This window comes from Chironomus tepperi, unplaced genomic scaffold, assembly GCF_022539635.2.
Source record: "Chironomus tepperi strain 1889 unplaced genomic scaffold, CSIRO-AGI_Ctep_v1 contig_445, whole genome shotgun sequence".
In the NCBI taxonomy this organism is placed as follows: domain Eukaryota; kingdom Metazoa; phylum Arthropoda; class Insecta; order Diptera; family Chironomidae; genus Chironomus; species Chironomus tepperi.
The window spans coordinates 7,913,413-7,927,271 of NW_027226567.1; the positions used below are offsets into that span (position 1 = coordinate 7,913,413).

Below are 13,859 nucleotides of genomic sequence, written 5' to 3' on the forward strand. Positions count from 1 at the left end.
GTGAAGGCAGAAAATGTGTAGAATTATTTCAAGTATAGTTTTGCATCAAAGAAAAAAAATTTTAATGCAAATTGCTTCGGAAAAAAGTGAAAAATGCCCAAAAAATGGTGATTTTGTATGAAAAAAAATTTCTTATTACTTTTTTTTGGATTTGACGGGATTCGAACCCAAGAAAAATGAATGAAAAAAAATGTACTTTTTGTATTCTCAAACGTTCTGAGACTCATCTCACAACCCACCTGGGCGTTCTCCGTTTACAAAAAGCACAAAATGTATTCGGCAGAAATTAAATTTAAGTTGCTAAATGCGAAATTTTTTTTTTAATTTTGTTTTTCTGCGCAATATGCAGTATATGTCTAGTTTTCGAGATCTCGTGCTCCAGCCGAACAAAGTGCTTGAATAAGCTACCTTTTTTAAAAAAATTTCAAAAATGAGCTAAAAAACGTTTTCATGGTTTGCGGAGCTAATGGAATTACAATAGACTGCCTCAGCAAAATTAAGTGAATAAAATTCCGAGAAGAAAAATTTTGTTCAGCCTTCAATAAAAGAATGCGGAAAAATGGATAACCGAGTGATATAAACGAGGATGAATCAGCCAAGGAGCTCTTAATGCTCAGTGATGGAGCTCTTAAGGCTCAGCTACAGAGGCTCTTAAAAGCTCGGCTACAGAGCTCGGTTAATGTTCATTAATTACCACCTAATGGAAGCCACCTGCATGAGGCTGTTGCTTCCATGTGTCAGCCTGATCGCTACCTTAAACCTTCTATCAAGTACCCGTATGGCATCTACATAGAAACTTTTTGCTCAATAGAGATAGTGGATGCCACTCGGAGCCAGCTTCCATTTTAGATGCATGTGCTACTCGGGAATAAAACTGAAAAGCAGATAAAGAATGAAATCACATTGAAAATCGTGTTTATTTTTCATAAAATTCTCTTCTTTTTTTTATTTGCGGAAATAAATTTGAAGAATAAATGTAATTTATACATCAGGTAAAAACCTTTTTACAAATAAAGCACAATTGTGTGACATTTGTTGATTCTTCTTTATATTTTATGTATATAGGTTTCTATGTTGATCGATTTCAACTCAAAAATAAGTTGAATGCACACCACAATAAATGTCCAAAATGAGATACAGTGAAAATCTCAATAGCGTGTGCCTCATCTTATTTAATGAAAAATATAGACACGTGAAATGTGAAATTTAATATCAAAAATTTTTTGAAGGGATTACGCGAAATTTTTCAAAGTATGCTGAACTCAGCAGTTCTTTTTGTTATTGAAATGTAGGCCGAATTTGTTTTTTTTTCTCACAGATGTGTAACAAAAAAATTCCCTTGAAGTCTTCTTGATTTTAAGGAGATTGTGTGTCATGTATAGGATGTCTATCTGTATATTTGTTGATAGAACAAGCTTAATTTTTGATAGTTAATTATAATTAAATTTTTGAGCAATTTATGAGTCACTAAGCAAATGCTTAAAGATGATTAACTAGTGAAACAAATGAAAATAGCTCCGTCGTGGCTCCTTAATGGCAAGAGCATATTTAGTGGAGATTTTGGGAGTTGAAATACTTTTTTGACACAAAGTCTTAGAGTTTTGCTAGGAATTTGTGAAAAAAGTCTCAAAATCACCCATCCTCAAAGTGTTCTAGCTTAACTTCATCATACACCATCCGCCAACCTCACCTTCTCGCTGTGGAGACGTTAATCCAAGCCATATGGTGTGGTGGAGGCAAACGAGGATTTGGTTAGCTGACAATTTGTCATCCTAATTAGCAGCTAAGAAATCTAATGGAATATCTGGATTGGAAGTTTCAACTAAGACCAAGGATAAGAAAAGCTACCATTCTTCCTTCCTTGAATGTCTCCCTGATTGATATTCACACAAAAGCTTCTTAAACCATCAAATCCAGCATATCCAAACCAAAATGATAGTCATCCCAATTCTGTATACGTTGAATAAACAATCGAGTCAGATGATGCTCAAATAAAGCTGTAAATATCCGTCAACAAATGTAATAAATAACTATCGAATTTCAACATGAGAATTTTATATCTTGAGCTTTGCTTATGTTGATTTTGAATTTTAAGCATTTTAAAAATCAATATTTGATTTTAAATTTAGTTTTTTAGGAAATTCAATTCAATTTGCATGAATAAATTAGGAATTTTGAGAATTGAATGAATTGGAGATGCTGTATGTCAGTGGTGGGCAACCTTTTGTTTTTAAGGCATACCATGGTGAGTCTCGACCGAAGCCTCACACGACATATGGTTCATGGCATTTACAAATGGGTGCCACGACACACAGGTCGCCCACCACTGCTGTAACCTCATTTAAATATCCTCACGTTCAGAAGCAAAATTTCATTATTAACAAATCCATTTCCTTACACTTTTTTCAAATCAAATCATGTTGCACGTTTAAATGCACTTACTCGAATAACTTAAAAGCTACGTGCAGCACAAAGCGAATGCAATATAAAAGCCATCACCTTGTGCTGTTAAAGTTTTCACCTTTTCAAAGTTTCTCTCTTTGACAGTTATCATGTTTAAGATACGAGATCAAAAGAGACTAAGGAAAGAATCGTTATGAATGATTTACTGTGCTACTATGGGGGGAGCGTTCGGAATTTAGGTAATGGTAAAAATTGGATTTTTGGACCTTCCCTCTCCCAACCATAAGGCTTTTTCAATCCAACCATAAGGCAGTCAATGACTAAATTGTAATCCCCACCCTGCCTGAAGTTGGGTTGGGGAAGCCTTACCTAACCTCCAAACATTCCCCTATTAAGCATCAAAAAATATGTTTTTAATTTTAAATCATGAATTTTTCAGCGTCGAAGGATACAAAAAATGCAAATTTTTATCTTTTCCATCAGAATTTTGCGTATTTTTTTTCCTATCATCTCAAATAAATATTGTTGTTGTTCCATCAATTCATTATTCCTCACGGCTTCTGATAAATTATTTATGAGCTTATAAATGTGCGAAAATTTAAATTTTTTTCTTTCTTTTCTTCGCAAGAATTTATCTTTGCTGATTTATCTGCATAGTAACATGTCAAGCGAGTAAAGAAATTAATTTTTCTGATTCCGATGAATAAGAACTTTTTGTTATTTTTACTCGACTCACATTCCTCAATGTCAAAGAATTCCATGCTGTATTTGACCTTTGTGGTAGAGAATTTTTGTTTATTTACATCAATTTATCAATTTATTTGCAACTGGCGAATAAATTTGACAATTTGTCTAAATTTACATGAAAAATTTTCACTAAATCCAAAATATGTAGTACAAGTTGGTTAATCGATCTTAATTAAAATCCCAGACTGTCATGACAATCTTGGTGCCGGGTTCGGTTCAAATCCGGTCCCATGTCAGATTCATTTTGTCCCAGTTTTGGGCAACATCTGTGGGATGACATTTATCCCAATTGATCTGTACGGCCAACGAACAGCAACGAATATAATCAAGAATTCAGAGATTGATCCGTAGATTACATGCAACTCTAGTCTTAGTTGCTCACCTGATTCTAAAAATCTCCTAATATTTCAAAGTGGATCAACAATTTTTCACACAACTCATAGGTTATCAGACATTAGATCAGCAAATAAAACAGACTCAGCATCCACAATTCAGATAAAAAGCTTATTGATGCAGACACGGAAGAATATGATATTTACCAACTTACAATTTTTGTGTTTATTCCACCCTCAAAATGTCATGCTTGACAACTCAATACAACTCAAATGCGTACATTGATTACGACAAAATCTCCAACTTACAGGAAGATCAAAGTAAAGAAGATAAATTACGTAAATCCTTATTGAAAAATTCTCTTCTTTATGTCTGATGTAACCTCCTCTATACACACCTTATTTGCTCCAATAAAAGATTATAATTCATATACGTATAAAGCTATAATCTCAACATAATGGCATGAATAATTTGTTAATTACTTTGACTTACTCTTTGTTCATTGAAGAAAATTTTAATTAAAACTTGTTCTGTTTCTACCTCGATTTTCCATTTTTTCGGTGGAAATAAACTTCAAGATGAGAAATTGTGATTACGCGTTAAATAGCAAACATGTTAAGGAACGGAAAACATTTCTTAACTCCTATTATTCTAAAAGGTGCATATCAATTTATAAAAATAATGTTGAGAGAATAATTCAAGTGAGGAAAATACTAAACACTGCTTGTAAAGCAGGAAAGAAGTACATAAAAGTACTTGTAAAGTAGTTTCTGTAAACACATTATTACTTTAAGATGGAAAAGACGAGGAAGAAGAATATAAAAGTTTAACTTTGTTTTGAGATTTGCAGGGATTGGTGATGATTTGAGTTTGGTGGATCATTAGTTGATTTTATAGATAGATCCCTACCCTAGATAGCAAATAGGGTGTCCTAACGAGCAGAGTAAGCTAAGAACAACGTTCACGAGCATTCTTATCTAGTGAACATTAAGATGAGCAAGCTCGCGAGAGCATGAACTTTACCTGTTTGAGTTTTAACTAAAAGACATTTCTTACTCATACTTATTTATTTTGCGTGCCGTACAAGATCATCTTTGATCCATGGTCTTTCTCAGGTTGGCGTCTAAAACTGGCTATGTTGCTGGCTACCCTTTGTCAATTATCATTACTAAATTGCTTTATTGTCTCTATCAACAATTGCTTCACTACTTCTAAGCAGCATCTAACTGCATCTTCTCTAGGATTTAAATGTCGTCAATTTAATCCGAAAATCCTCTATCAAAACAAGTTTCAATGAGTGGAGGATTTTTGACCAAAACTTCCCAGAAAATTGCGAAATTGTCGTGTAATTTTTGTTTGCTTTCCTCTCAAATCTTCTTCGAAATTCATTCTAAATTGCTTCAAAACATCAAATTATTATCAAATTATGTATATTATAGTACATAAAGTATATTTTTGAATAACATATCCCGAGTGGGACTCGAACCCACGCCTTAAGATTTTCGGTCACTTACTCCTACTACTGAGCTATTGGAGGCTAATCAACCATATGACAAAGTGCTATATCTAAATTATACACATTCTATATCCCTTTTACTCCTGCACTCCCAATGATATACCATTATAATAGGCCATTATAGGAATCCAATTCCAACAAATTAATAGTGACGAAATTGTTTAAAATCCCTAGAAAGCAAACGGCGAAGAGATGTCGAAAAATCGCTACAAAGCCCGCGTTAGCAGGAATAAAGCTGTATTGACGTATTGGTTAGAGTGTTGGCCATCCGACCCTAACGACCCGGATTCATTCTCATGAAAAGTCTGCATAACTTTAGTCTGGGTACAGATTATGTGAAATATGGCATCAGGTTAGACTCAAACCGACTTAGAGCTAGATTTTTCACCAAATAAAATGTTATGAAACACAAACTTTTAGATTATGACCTAGAAATTAAATCAAACAGCACTTTCCTCATCAGAATATAAATTTGGTAATTTCAAGATGAATATGCCTAGTCTGACATAACACATTACAACATAAATAAAGAGTAATGATGCAATTTAATGATATTGATTAACATGAAAAAAACCAAAACAGGTACAGTATCTGATATCAAATTAAAGGTAAAAAAAAAAGCATTAACGTATCAATATTCTTAATGAATGAATTAATTGATGTATGACTATATTAATATTCCATTAAATTATATCCATCGAAACATCATCTTTTGGGTATCAAATGACGAAATCGAAAATAATGAGGTGATTTCAAAGGAAAAATCTGATGTAATTGAAGTCTAGACGGTTGAAATTTGAATATACCTAAATGTTGTGTCCGTGATAAAATGCGAGTGGACAAGGTAAAAGCAGCTGCTGGATTGATGGATTAAAAGTGCTCGTTCTTATCGAGTTACTTCAGCGCATTTTTGTCCCAGCGATCAGTAATTGATTATTAAAATAGTTCCAGGTCTGCAAAACAAGATCCAGTAAGTTCCAGGTCACTTTCAGACCTAAAAAATAAGATCCAGGTCACATCCAGATCTACAAAATAAGATCCAGTAGGATCCAAGTTACTGCCAAATCTACAAAACATGATCCATTAAGATCCATTAATCCATTAGAATCTAGACCTAAAATTCACAATAACTCAAAATTCAAAAAATCACAATCCCTGGACTGAAAACTATAAAGTGCAATAAAGTTAATGCACACTAACTTTTCAAGGCACAAGATTTTGTTCGACATTACTATTACATTGCGTCTAAATGAAGTGTATTCAAGAAGTGCATTTCCTCATCATGTTTCTCAGTCGTCCATAAACTTTTTGTGTGTAGAAAGTTCTCGAGTTAGGAAGTAAACAATAAGCGTGATTAAATTTCATCTTATATGGGGATGAATGAATGATGTTTAGAGATGTATGTACATTGAAGCAACTTGAAGATGATGGGAATGTTAATGATTGGTTAATGCAGGGGTGGGTAATCTAGTTTGTGAGTAATGGGATACCTCAGCTCTTGTGGAATGGAATGGTTCAGTACGGTATAGGTACAGAACTGATACAATACACCTGGTATGGCACAGAATACCTATACCGTATCGTACCAACCATGAAGTTTTTGTGTGTCGTAGCACACAGATTGCATACCACTGGGTTAGTGATTGAGGCACATTTTGGATACATGGTAATATTGAAAGACTTACTGAATTAGATCAAATAATTTCTGGAGTATGTAGAAAAGGGATAGTTGCAAAATATAAAGTCAGCTTAAGAGCTTGCTTAGATACAAAAATGAATCGATGTATATCCAAGTCTAGAAAATATGAAAGTTACATTCTATTAGAAACTAACATGAATAGTTGGATAGAAAACTAAGTGAAATCTTCCAATTTTCAACTATCAACTTGACATCTTCATAGTTTATTGAACATTTCCTGACAATTTAGAAATTATTTATTAATGATGTGAAATGCAATACTAGATTAAGAATTTACAACCGAATGAGATGATAAATTTAGTTAGGTGTGATTGAATGCAGAGTTAGAAAAACCATACAAGTTATCGTGAATTGCCTGTCACAGGTGCTTGTTTTGCAACTCTGATAGAATGTTCCTCTCTTCAATTGCACTATGAACTTGCTTACATCGCTAGCTGTCCAGATCTATTGTGATCAATAGCCTCCCTTACTTCCCTATGCACTATATAGCAATACTAATTCATTGTCATCAAAATGATCCAAAATTAGCCGTCATGGTGATGTCAAGACGTCATTTGAATGTTATGTCGTCAATGCATCGACATTGATATGATATGAGTGACTGCGTTGTGACTATGACTATGAGTGACTGTGTTATGTCGCTGGAATCAAAATTCAAAGTAAAACTGAAGTTATCTTTAGAAATTATAGAGTCTATCCACAAAAAATTATCCTTTTTGAGTAATGTCATCTATAAACAAGATCATACTACTTACTTACTTCCTTGGCAACGAGGGCCCGTTGCCTCGCGGAGTAAAAGTCTAAAGACCTCCTTCTACCAGTTCGGGAACAAGATCTTATCACAGCAATGAATACAAGTTCAATTCAATATAATCAAATTAAGACTGTAAAGCTCCAATAACATCCAAAGAGACGAAACAATTCAAAAGCAATTCCATGTTTGTCATTCAAAGTTCATCAATCTTTAATGGAACAAAATAAAAATCAAATTTTTTTTTTTGTTTGTCTATCGTTCCAAAAGCTTACATCTCAAAGCAATTTTCTCGTTTAATGAATAAACATAAATCTCATCTAGTGTGAAACTTACTTTAGAACCATACATCGTAGTCTGTAATTTTCATTCTCGTGGTTTTATCACAACAATCTATTAATTTGCTCCTCTTTCCTGTTAACACCACCAACACACGGAATTCTTTTGTCTACATTCAAATGATGTTAGCGAGTCGCTGGGATGGAATTTGTATCTATTCGTATTTGTTCTTCACCCACGCTATTTCCGTTCATTGATGAATTTTCCGAATGAGCATCTTTTAGTGGGTTAATAAAAAAATTTTAATTGAGAATTTGTAGTTTGACTAGTTTGAAAATAATATGTGAATGAGTTACGGAAGTGCAGTTTAAAAGACTCATTAAATTTATTGAGAGAAAATCTATTAAAATTATTTGAATACTTAATAAAATTTATTATTATTGGGAAATTGAACTCTAAATATTAATTGTTTTTTTAATAGATTGACTATACCACATAGTGTCTATAATATAGTGACGCGAATAGTTGGCAGGACTCCAATATGGAAAATATCAAACGAAATTGGAGATTGTCTTGTTCGGACACTGACTATTTTTGGATTACGGCATCCAGTGGAAGTTTTCTTTTGAATTTTTTGAGTCTGGATTCCTAAAGTTCGATGACGTCTGTGAAAACTGAGTTGAAATTAGGCTTGTCAATACAAATTGTTTCTTACAATCGAATCAATTGATTTCTTGGATCCTACTGGATCTTGTTCTAAAGTTCTTGAATTGACCTGGATCTTACTGAATCTTTTTTATGGGTCGTAAAGTGACTCGGATATTACTGGATCTCGTTTTATAGCCTCCTGTAGAATTCTTTCCCAGGCCGGCATGACTCTGGCTTGTTGCCAAATTTGGTTTAAATCTGATTTCATTCCAGATTCAGATTTTGGTGATTCGAGACATAGACAGCCAAAAAAGAATCAAATTCTAATTTTTACATCTATAAATAAATCTCAAAAAAAAACGAATTCTAATTATTCTGACTTCACATCCTTTTCCTATAAAGATATTTGCCTTTTCCTGTTTACATTTCATCACTGTGGGATGAAAAGTCTTGGAAAAGTCAAACAAAAACAAATTTTTATTCCAAGAAATATTTAAAAAAATAATAAAATAAAATTCATTTCCATTTAATTCTTCAAAAAAACTACGTTCTGGACGAAAAGTTGTTCTTATTGTTTATCTAGAACTTTCCCTTTTTTAACCCTTTATGATGAATTTTGAGGAGCATCCAAAACTTTTTCATCTCATTATCTACAATTTACCTTCTCACACAAATTACTGTATGTGATGATGACGAAAAAGTTTTATGTGAGGTTTAAAATGTAATAATAAAAAGTATCGTCATGCAAATTTTATTATAGAGCTTAGAGCATGAACATTGTTTTGAGTAATTACCTTTCTTAATTTTTCAAAAAGAAAAGTTTTCATTTTACGGAATGAAAAAGCTTCGAGTTGTTTGAATTCTTATAAAAACAGATTCCTTTCTTTTATTTATAAACAAAAAAACACAATTGCTGGTGCTGCAAAAATATAAATATTGTGGCTCATTCTTAGCTTTGTTATGACTTCGAGAAGATATGAAGATATGATTTACGATGAAAATTGTACGTTAAGGATTCATTTGAATTAAAAGCTTTCAGGAGTTTTGGAAGCTTTTTTTGTTGAAATTTTATGAATCGTTAAACATTTCTTGAATTGTGCAAATTGGTAAAGTGATCAAAAATGTCGGATATACCGCCATGACTCCTATTTCGTGTCTGATTCGGTTTAAATCCGAGTCAAGTCTGGTGCCGAATTTAGGATTGATTATTCGAGTTGTGCTATTTAAATCCTAATAATTTGGGAATAAAGGGGGATAGAGGATGGTGTAAGTGAATAACTTACTTACTTCGCTGATCGTAGAGATTAATTGTGGTATAAGACCTCCGTCAGGATTCTTAGTGTGTAGTTAAAAATGGAGGTTTGTTAGGCCAATGCACCCTGTAATAAACAGAGTCTCGTTAGATTCTCCGCCCTTCTATGTGTTTGGGATTAACGGCCACCATATGAACATATGAAGCATATGGTTGGATATATTGTGCGTTCATCACCTTAATCCAGAGGGAGAGGGGTGCATAAATCCGATTTTAACAATAAGTAACAGATCTGTAAAATTAATAAGGTCTGTAAAGCTAATAAGGTCAAAATTTAGAGAATTCCTTGATTTTTTAAATTTGAGTACTCATAACTTTTACTCATCATAATCCTTAACTTAAATTCTATGTACAATTACTTAAATCTATTTGTAATTAGATCCTCCACTTTAAGCTTATTTAGGAAGCTTTTTAACATTTGGTATAGTAAATGCCAGAAAACCTCCAGAAAATAGCAAAACTGCAGGTAAAAGCCACGTATATGTGCAATAATTTTTAATTAAAAGTCCCAAAAAGTTCGATCCAAGAACACTTCCAATTCGTCCGATCATCATCGATAGTGAGACAGCCATAGCCCTAAAATGTCAGAAAATACTAAGTTCCAAATTGTAATGCATTTCATTTAATTAACATACCTTAATGAGGTAGGAAACAACTCGACAGTTGATGCATTAATGACACTCAAATTCACAATTGACAGCAGCATCATAAAGTATATAGCAATTGATAAATAAGGAATTGATGTGAACATCAGCAGCAAACTTGCAGCACCTCCAATAATATTAATTGTTGATATAATCAGGACCTTTCCAACTCTTTTGATAAGCAACGACAGCGTGAATAACGACAGTATGTAGAAGATCAGCAGTATGACGACATTTGTGAATGTCCCAAGTTCCAATTTGGTTACACAAAAAGCTTCATGTTCTTCCTCACTAATTGATGAGTTGCTGCTTCTATCAAAATTATTAACGATATGACATAGTGTTGGATTTGCAGGCTTTGTAGCTTCACTTTCCATCCACAATGATACACGATTTAATGTTTCTGGAAGGAATGTCCAGAATCCATTGGAAGACAAGCAAACTCCAAATTGTAAATAGCATGCAGTCAAAGTATTTTTCAGATGTGGACGCTTGAATAATTGAATTGTCTGTGACCACATGAGGCTGAAGAATCCTTTGGACATAGCTGGATTCTGATTCGTGGATTCTTGGTCCTTTATAAGACTCTTGACTTCATATTCATCAGCTGGTTTTCCTGTGTTGCATTTAAAGATTCTTTGGAGTATTTTTAGTGTTCCTTCCTCGTCGCCTTGAGCATATGTAAACTTTGGTGACTCTGGGATGAAGACAATCATTCCAATGACTGATAAAACACTTGGAACTCCACACATCAAAATAAATAATCTCCATGATCTATAATTCATATCCAAAAATGGGATGTAGAAATTCCATGACTCGTGACTCAGGAACAGAATTCCATACAGTGGATAGATTAGTGTAAATATGGCATAAATCACAGATGCTGAAAAGGTGTAAAGATTAGATAAGAATTTTGTTCAAATATTTGGCAATTATTATTAAGTATAATAATATTATTTTTATTATAACAAGTTTGCCTTAAAGCTTTGGGAGTCTAAATAAATATTTGATATTTTATAACAAGAACCGCTCAGTTTGTTCTGATTATTATAATAATAATAATATCTCATGTCATATCACACGTGGTAAACGAAGGAAAATATTTGAATATAAAATCTGACGGTTGAGTCTATATTGACTTTATAATTATGATTAAATATTTGAGTAGCTCCTGAGTGATTCGCTATTTTGGTTATAATTTTGAATATTTTAATAGTGATTTTGAGATTGGAAAATAGAAAGTTTGGATATTATCTAAGACTTAGAAGAGGAAAGAGAGGGAGGCATACAAGTTTGTTATCGAATTCAAGTTATGGTTATGTTATTGTTACCTAGCGTAATCGTGGAGGATGGGGGTTTAAAAAGACTATTTTTAACGTTATGTAACTTCTGAATTTTCTCGATATGCAGATTGTCCTTATAAGCAATTAGCATAGTTAAGAATGGTGTCGTTCACTTATTATGTAACGCACTTAGAGAAAAGGATCAGTGTCATTGACTGTGACAGTTTTTAATAAACCTGAATTATATTCAATAAAGCTATAATTTCATAGTTTGCAATATTAAATATAATTCAGGTTTATTAGAAGTAAGTAAACGGCCCTCATGCTCTTTAAGTCCTCTATTTCAATGACTCTTAAATAACTCAATATATTACATGTCAAGAAGCTTTGACGTTGTTTTCGTACACAAAATTCAGATAAACTTTAACCTTTTAAAACTATTACATGACATTTTACTTACCCACGAGCAATATAAGATCACGTAGCTTAAGTGAATAAAATTCACATAAATATGCATAGACAATTGTTTGTGTTGCACAGACACTGCAAATAATTTAACATTAAATTTCATTCCTTAAAATCAGAGCTTAAAGTAGACTTGTTTTAAGCAGAGCTAGAAGTCGACTTTAATTTTGTATGAAATCGAGTTGAATTGAGGCGACTTTTCCCTATAAAGTCCAAGTCAACTTCGAACTCTGCTTAAAATTAATCACAAACTCCAACTTTACACATACCAAAATCCATTAAAAAATCTCGTTACCGCCAGGAACCAAAATGATGTTGAGAAACTCGAAATGACGGTAAATAAGAAGGAATAAATCAATGCAGGAATGAGAACCTTCTTTCTCCCTCTCGTGTCAGCCATAAAGCCCCAAAAATGTGACGACACAATTATTCCAATGTACCCAACAGCACCCAAAAATCCTTTGTGGGAATTACTCAAGTCCAGCTCACATTGTGCAATAGATAGAATCATGTTCACACTGTTAACTTCGAGGAATCCACTGACTAAAATCAGTGCGAACAGAACTATCATAAAATAATTAAATTTTCCAAACTTTGCCTTCTCAAGTGCATCGTCTATGGAATAGCTTATTTCTTTTCCCATTCTGATTTCACTTAGTTCCTCCTCCTTTAATTTTACTTGATATAATGAATGATGCTTCCTGGAGATTCGCGAATTTATAAGATCTTGAACGCGCTTAGACATGGGTTATAAATCAAAAGCTTAAAGAAAAGTAAAGCTCGTGTGAATTCTGTTGACTTTTGTCTGTACAGATGTGAAAATTTTTTATCATGTATTTGAATGGCTTATCAAAGGCAATTTTTAGAGTAGAGAAGATGTAAATAGATTTAAATAAAGGTTAAAGGTGCTTGATCAGATGTAGCTTGGCGGATGATAAGTCATTTGACCGAAAGGCCCTTCGCCACACTCCTGGACATATTAATCATGTAAGTACAGATGAACTCTTTTATTTCTAAGCAACATCGCGTCAGATTACTTCAAATACCAAAAAAAGACAGCTGTAAAAGTTAAAGAAAAAGTAAGTGCTAAGCCCCATTTGCTCCAGTTGCCTCCACATACCAAGAAGACAACAGCTGTAAATTAAATGCTAAAGAAGACAAAGTTCATAAATGATTAAGAATCCCCAAATATAGTCATATCAGTACAGGTGTGCTGATCTTTAATTTTTCCAGACAATATTTTATTATGATAAAGTTGGATGGGAGGTTACTCAGTAAACTCTTTTATCTCAGCAAATAAATCAATTCGTCTACCAAATTAGATAGTTGAACTTCTTCTAGAAAGCATGGGTGAATTTCACAATTATAGGTAGTATTTAAGAATTATGTAATTTAAAAGGTATGTAAGGCTATACAAAAAGTTGTCGAGTGACAAAAATGTGGAGCTTGAAATCGGCTTGGATTTTTCTTAGAAAAAAGGACTTAAGTTGGAATCAAGTTGGCTCGACTTTATAGAAAATCCGAGTCGACTTCGAGCTCTGCAGAAATGAAGATGACAGGAACGAAGAGCATTTGGGGCTCCGCATAAGCTCTTTTACTAACATCAAATGGAAGCCGCCTCCGTGTGATTACCAAATAGAGCCGCTTCTGTGTAACTGCTAAATGGAGCCGGCTCGGTGTGACTGCTAAATGGAGCTCCATTTAGGAGCAACATGGAGAATTTGAAGGTTGATCCATTTGAATGTTAACAAAAGAACTTTGGCGGACCCTTATAATCTC

At 33.3% G+C, this 13,859-nt stretch overlaps 1 protein-coding gene across 1 annotated transcript; it reads right to left on the reverse strand.

Moving 5' to 3' along the window:
- Positions 1-10,083: 10,083 nt before the first annotated feature.
- LOC139098528 (synaptic vesicle glycoprotein 2B-like) lies at positions 10,084-12,825 on the reverse strand. Its single transcript, XM_070650758.1, has 4 exons — positions 12,350-12,825; positions 12,076-12,158; positions 10,324-11,215; positions 10,084-10,264 (listed from the first exon to the last, which is right to left on the reverse strand). Exons 1-4 carry the CDS (start codon positions 12,823-12,825, stop codon positions 10,084-10,086), a joined length of 1,632 nt encoding a protein of 543 aa, XP_070506859.1.
- Positions 12,826-13,859: the final 1,034 nt, after the last annotated feature.

Coding starts and splice junctions, on each gene's coding strand:
- LOC139098528 (XM_070650758.1), bottom strand. CDS start 12,825: ATGTCTAAGCGCGTTCAAGATCTTATAAATTCGCGAATCTCCAGGAAG. Junction 12,159..12,349: donor AGATTTTTTAATGGATTTTG/GTATGTGTAAAG, acceptor AATTATTTGCAG/TGTCTGTGCAACACAAACAA. Junction 11,216..12,075: donor TGATCTTATATTGCTCGTGG/GTAAGTAAAATG, acceptor ACACCTTTTCAG/CATCTGTGATTTATGCCATA.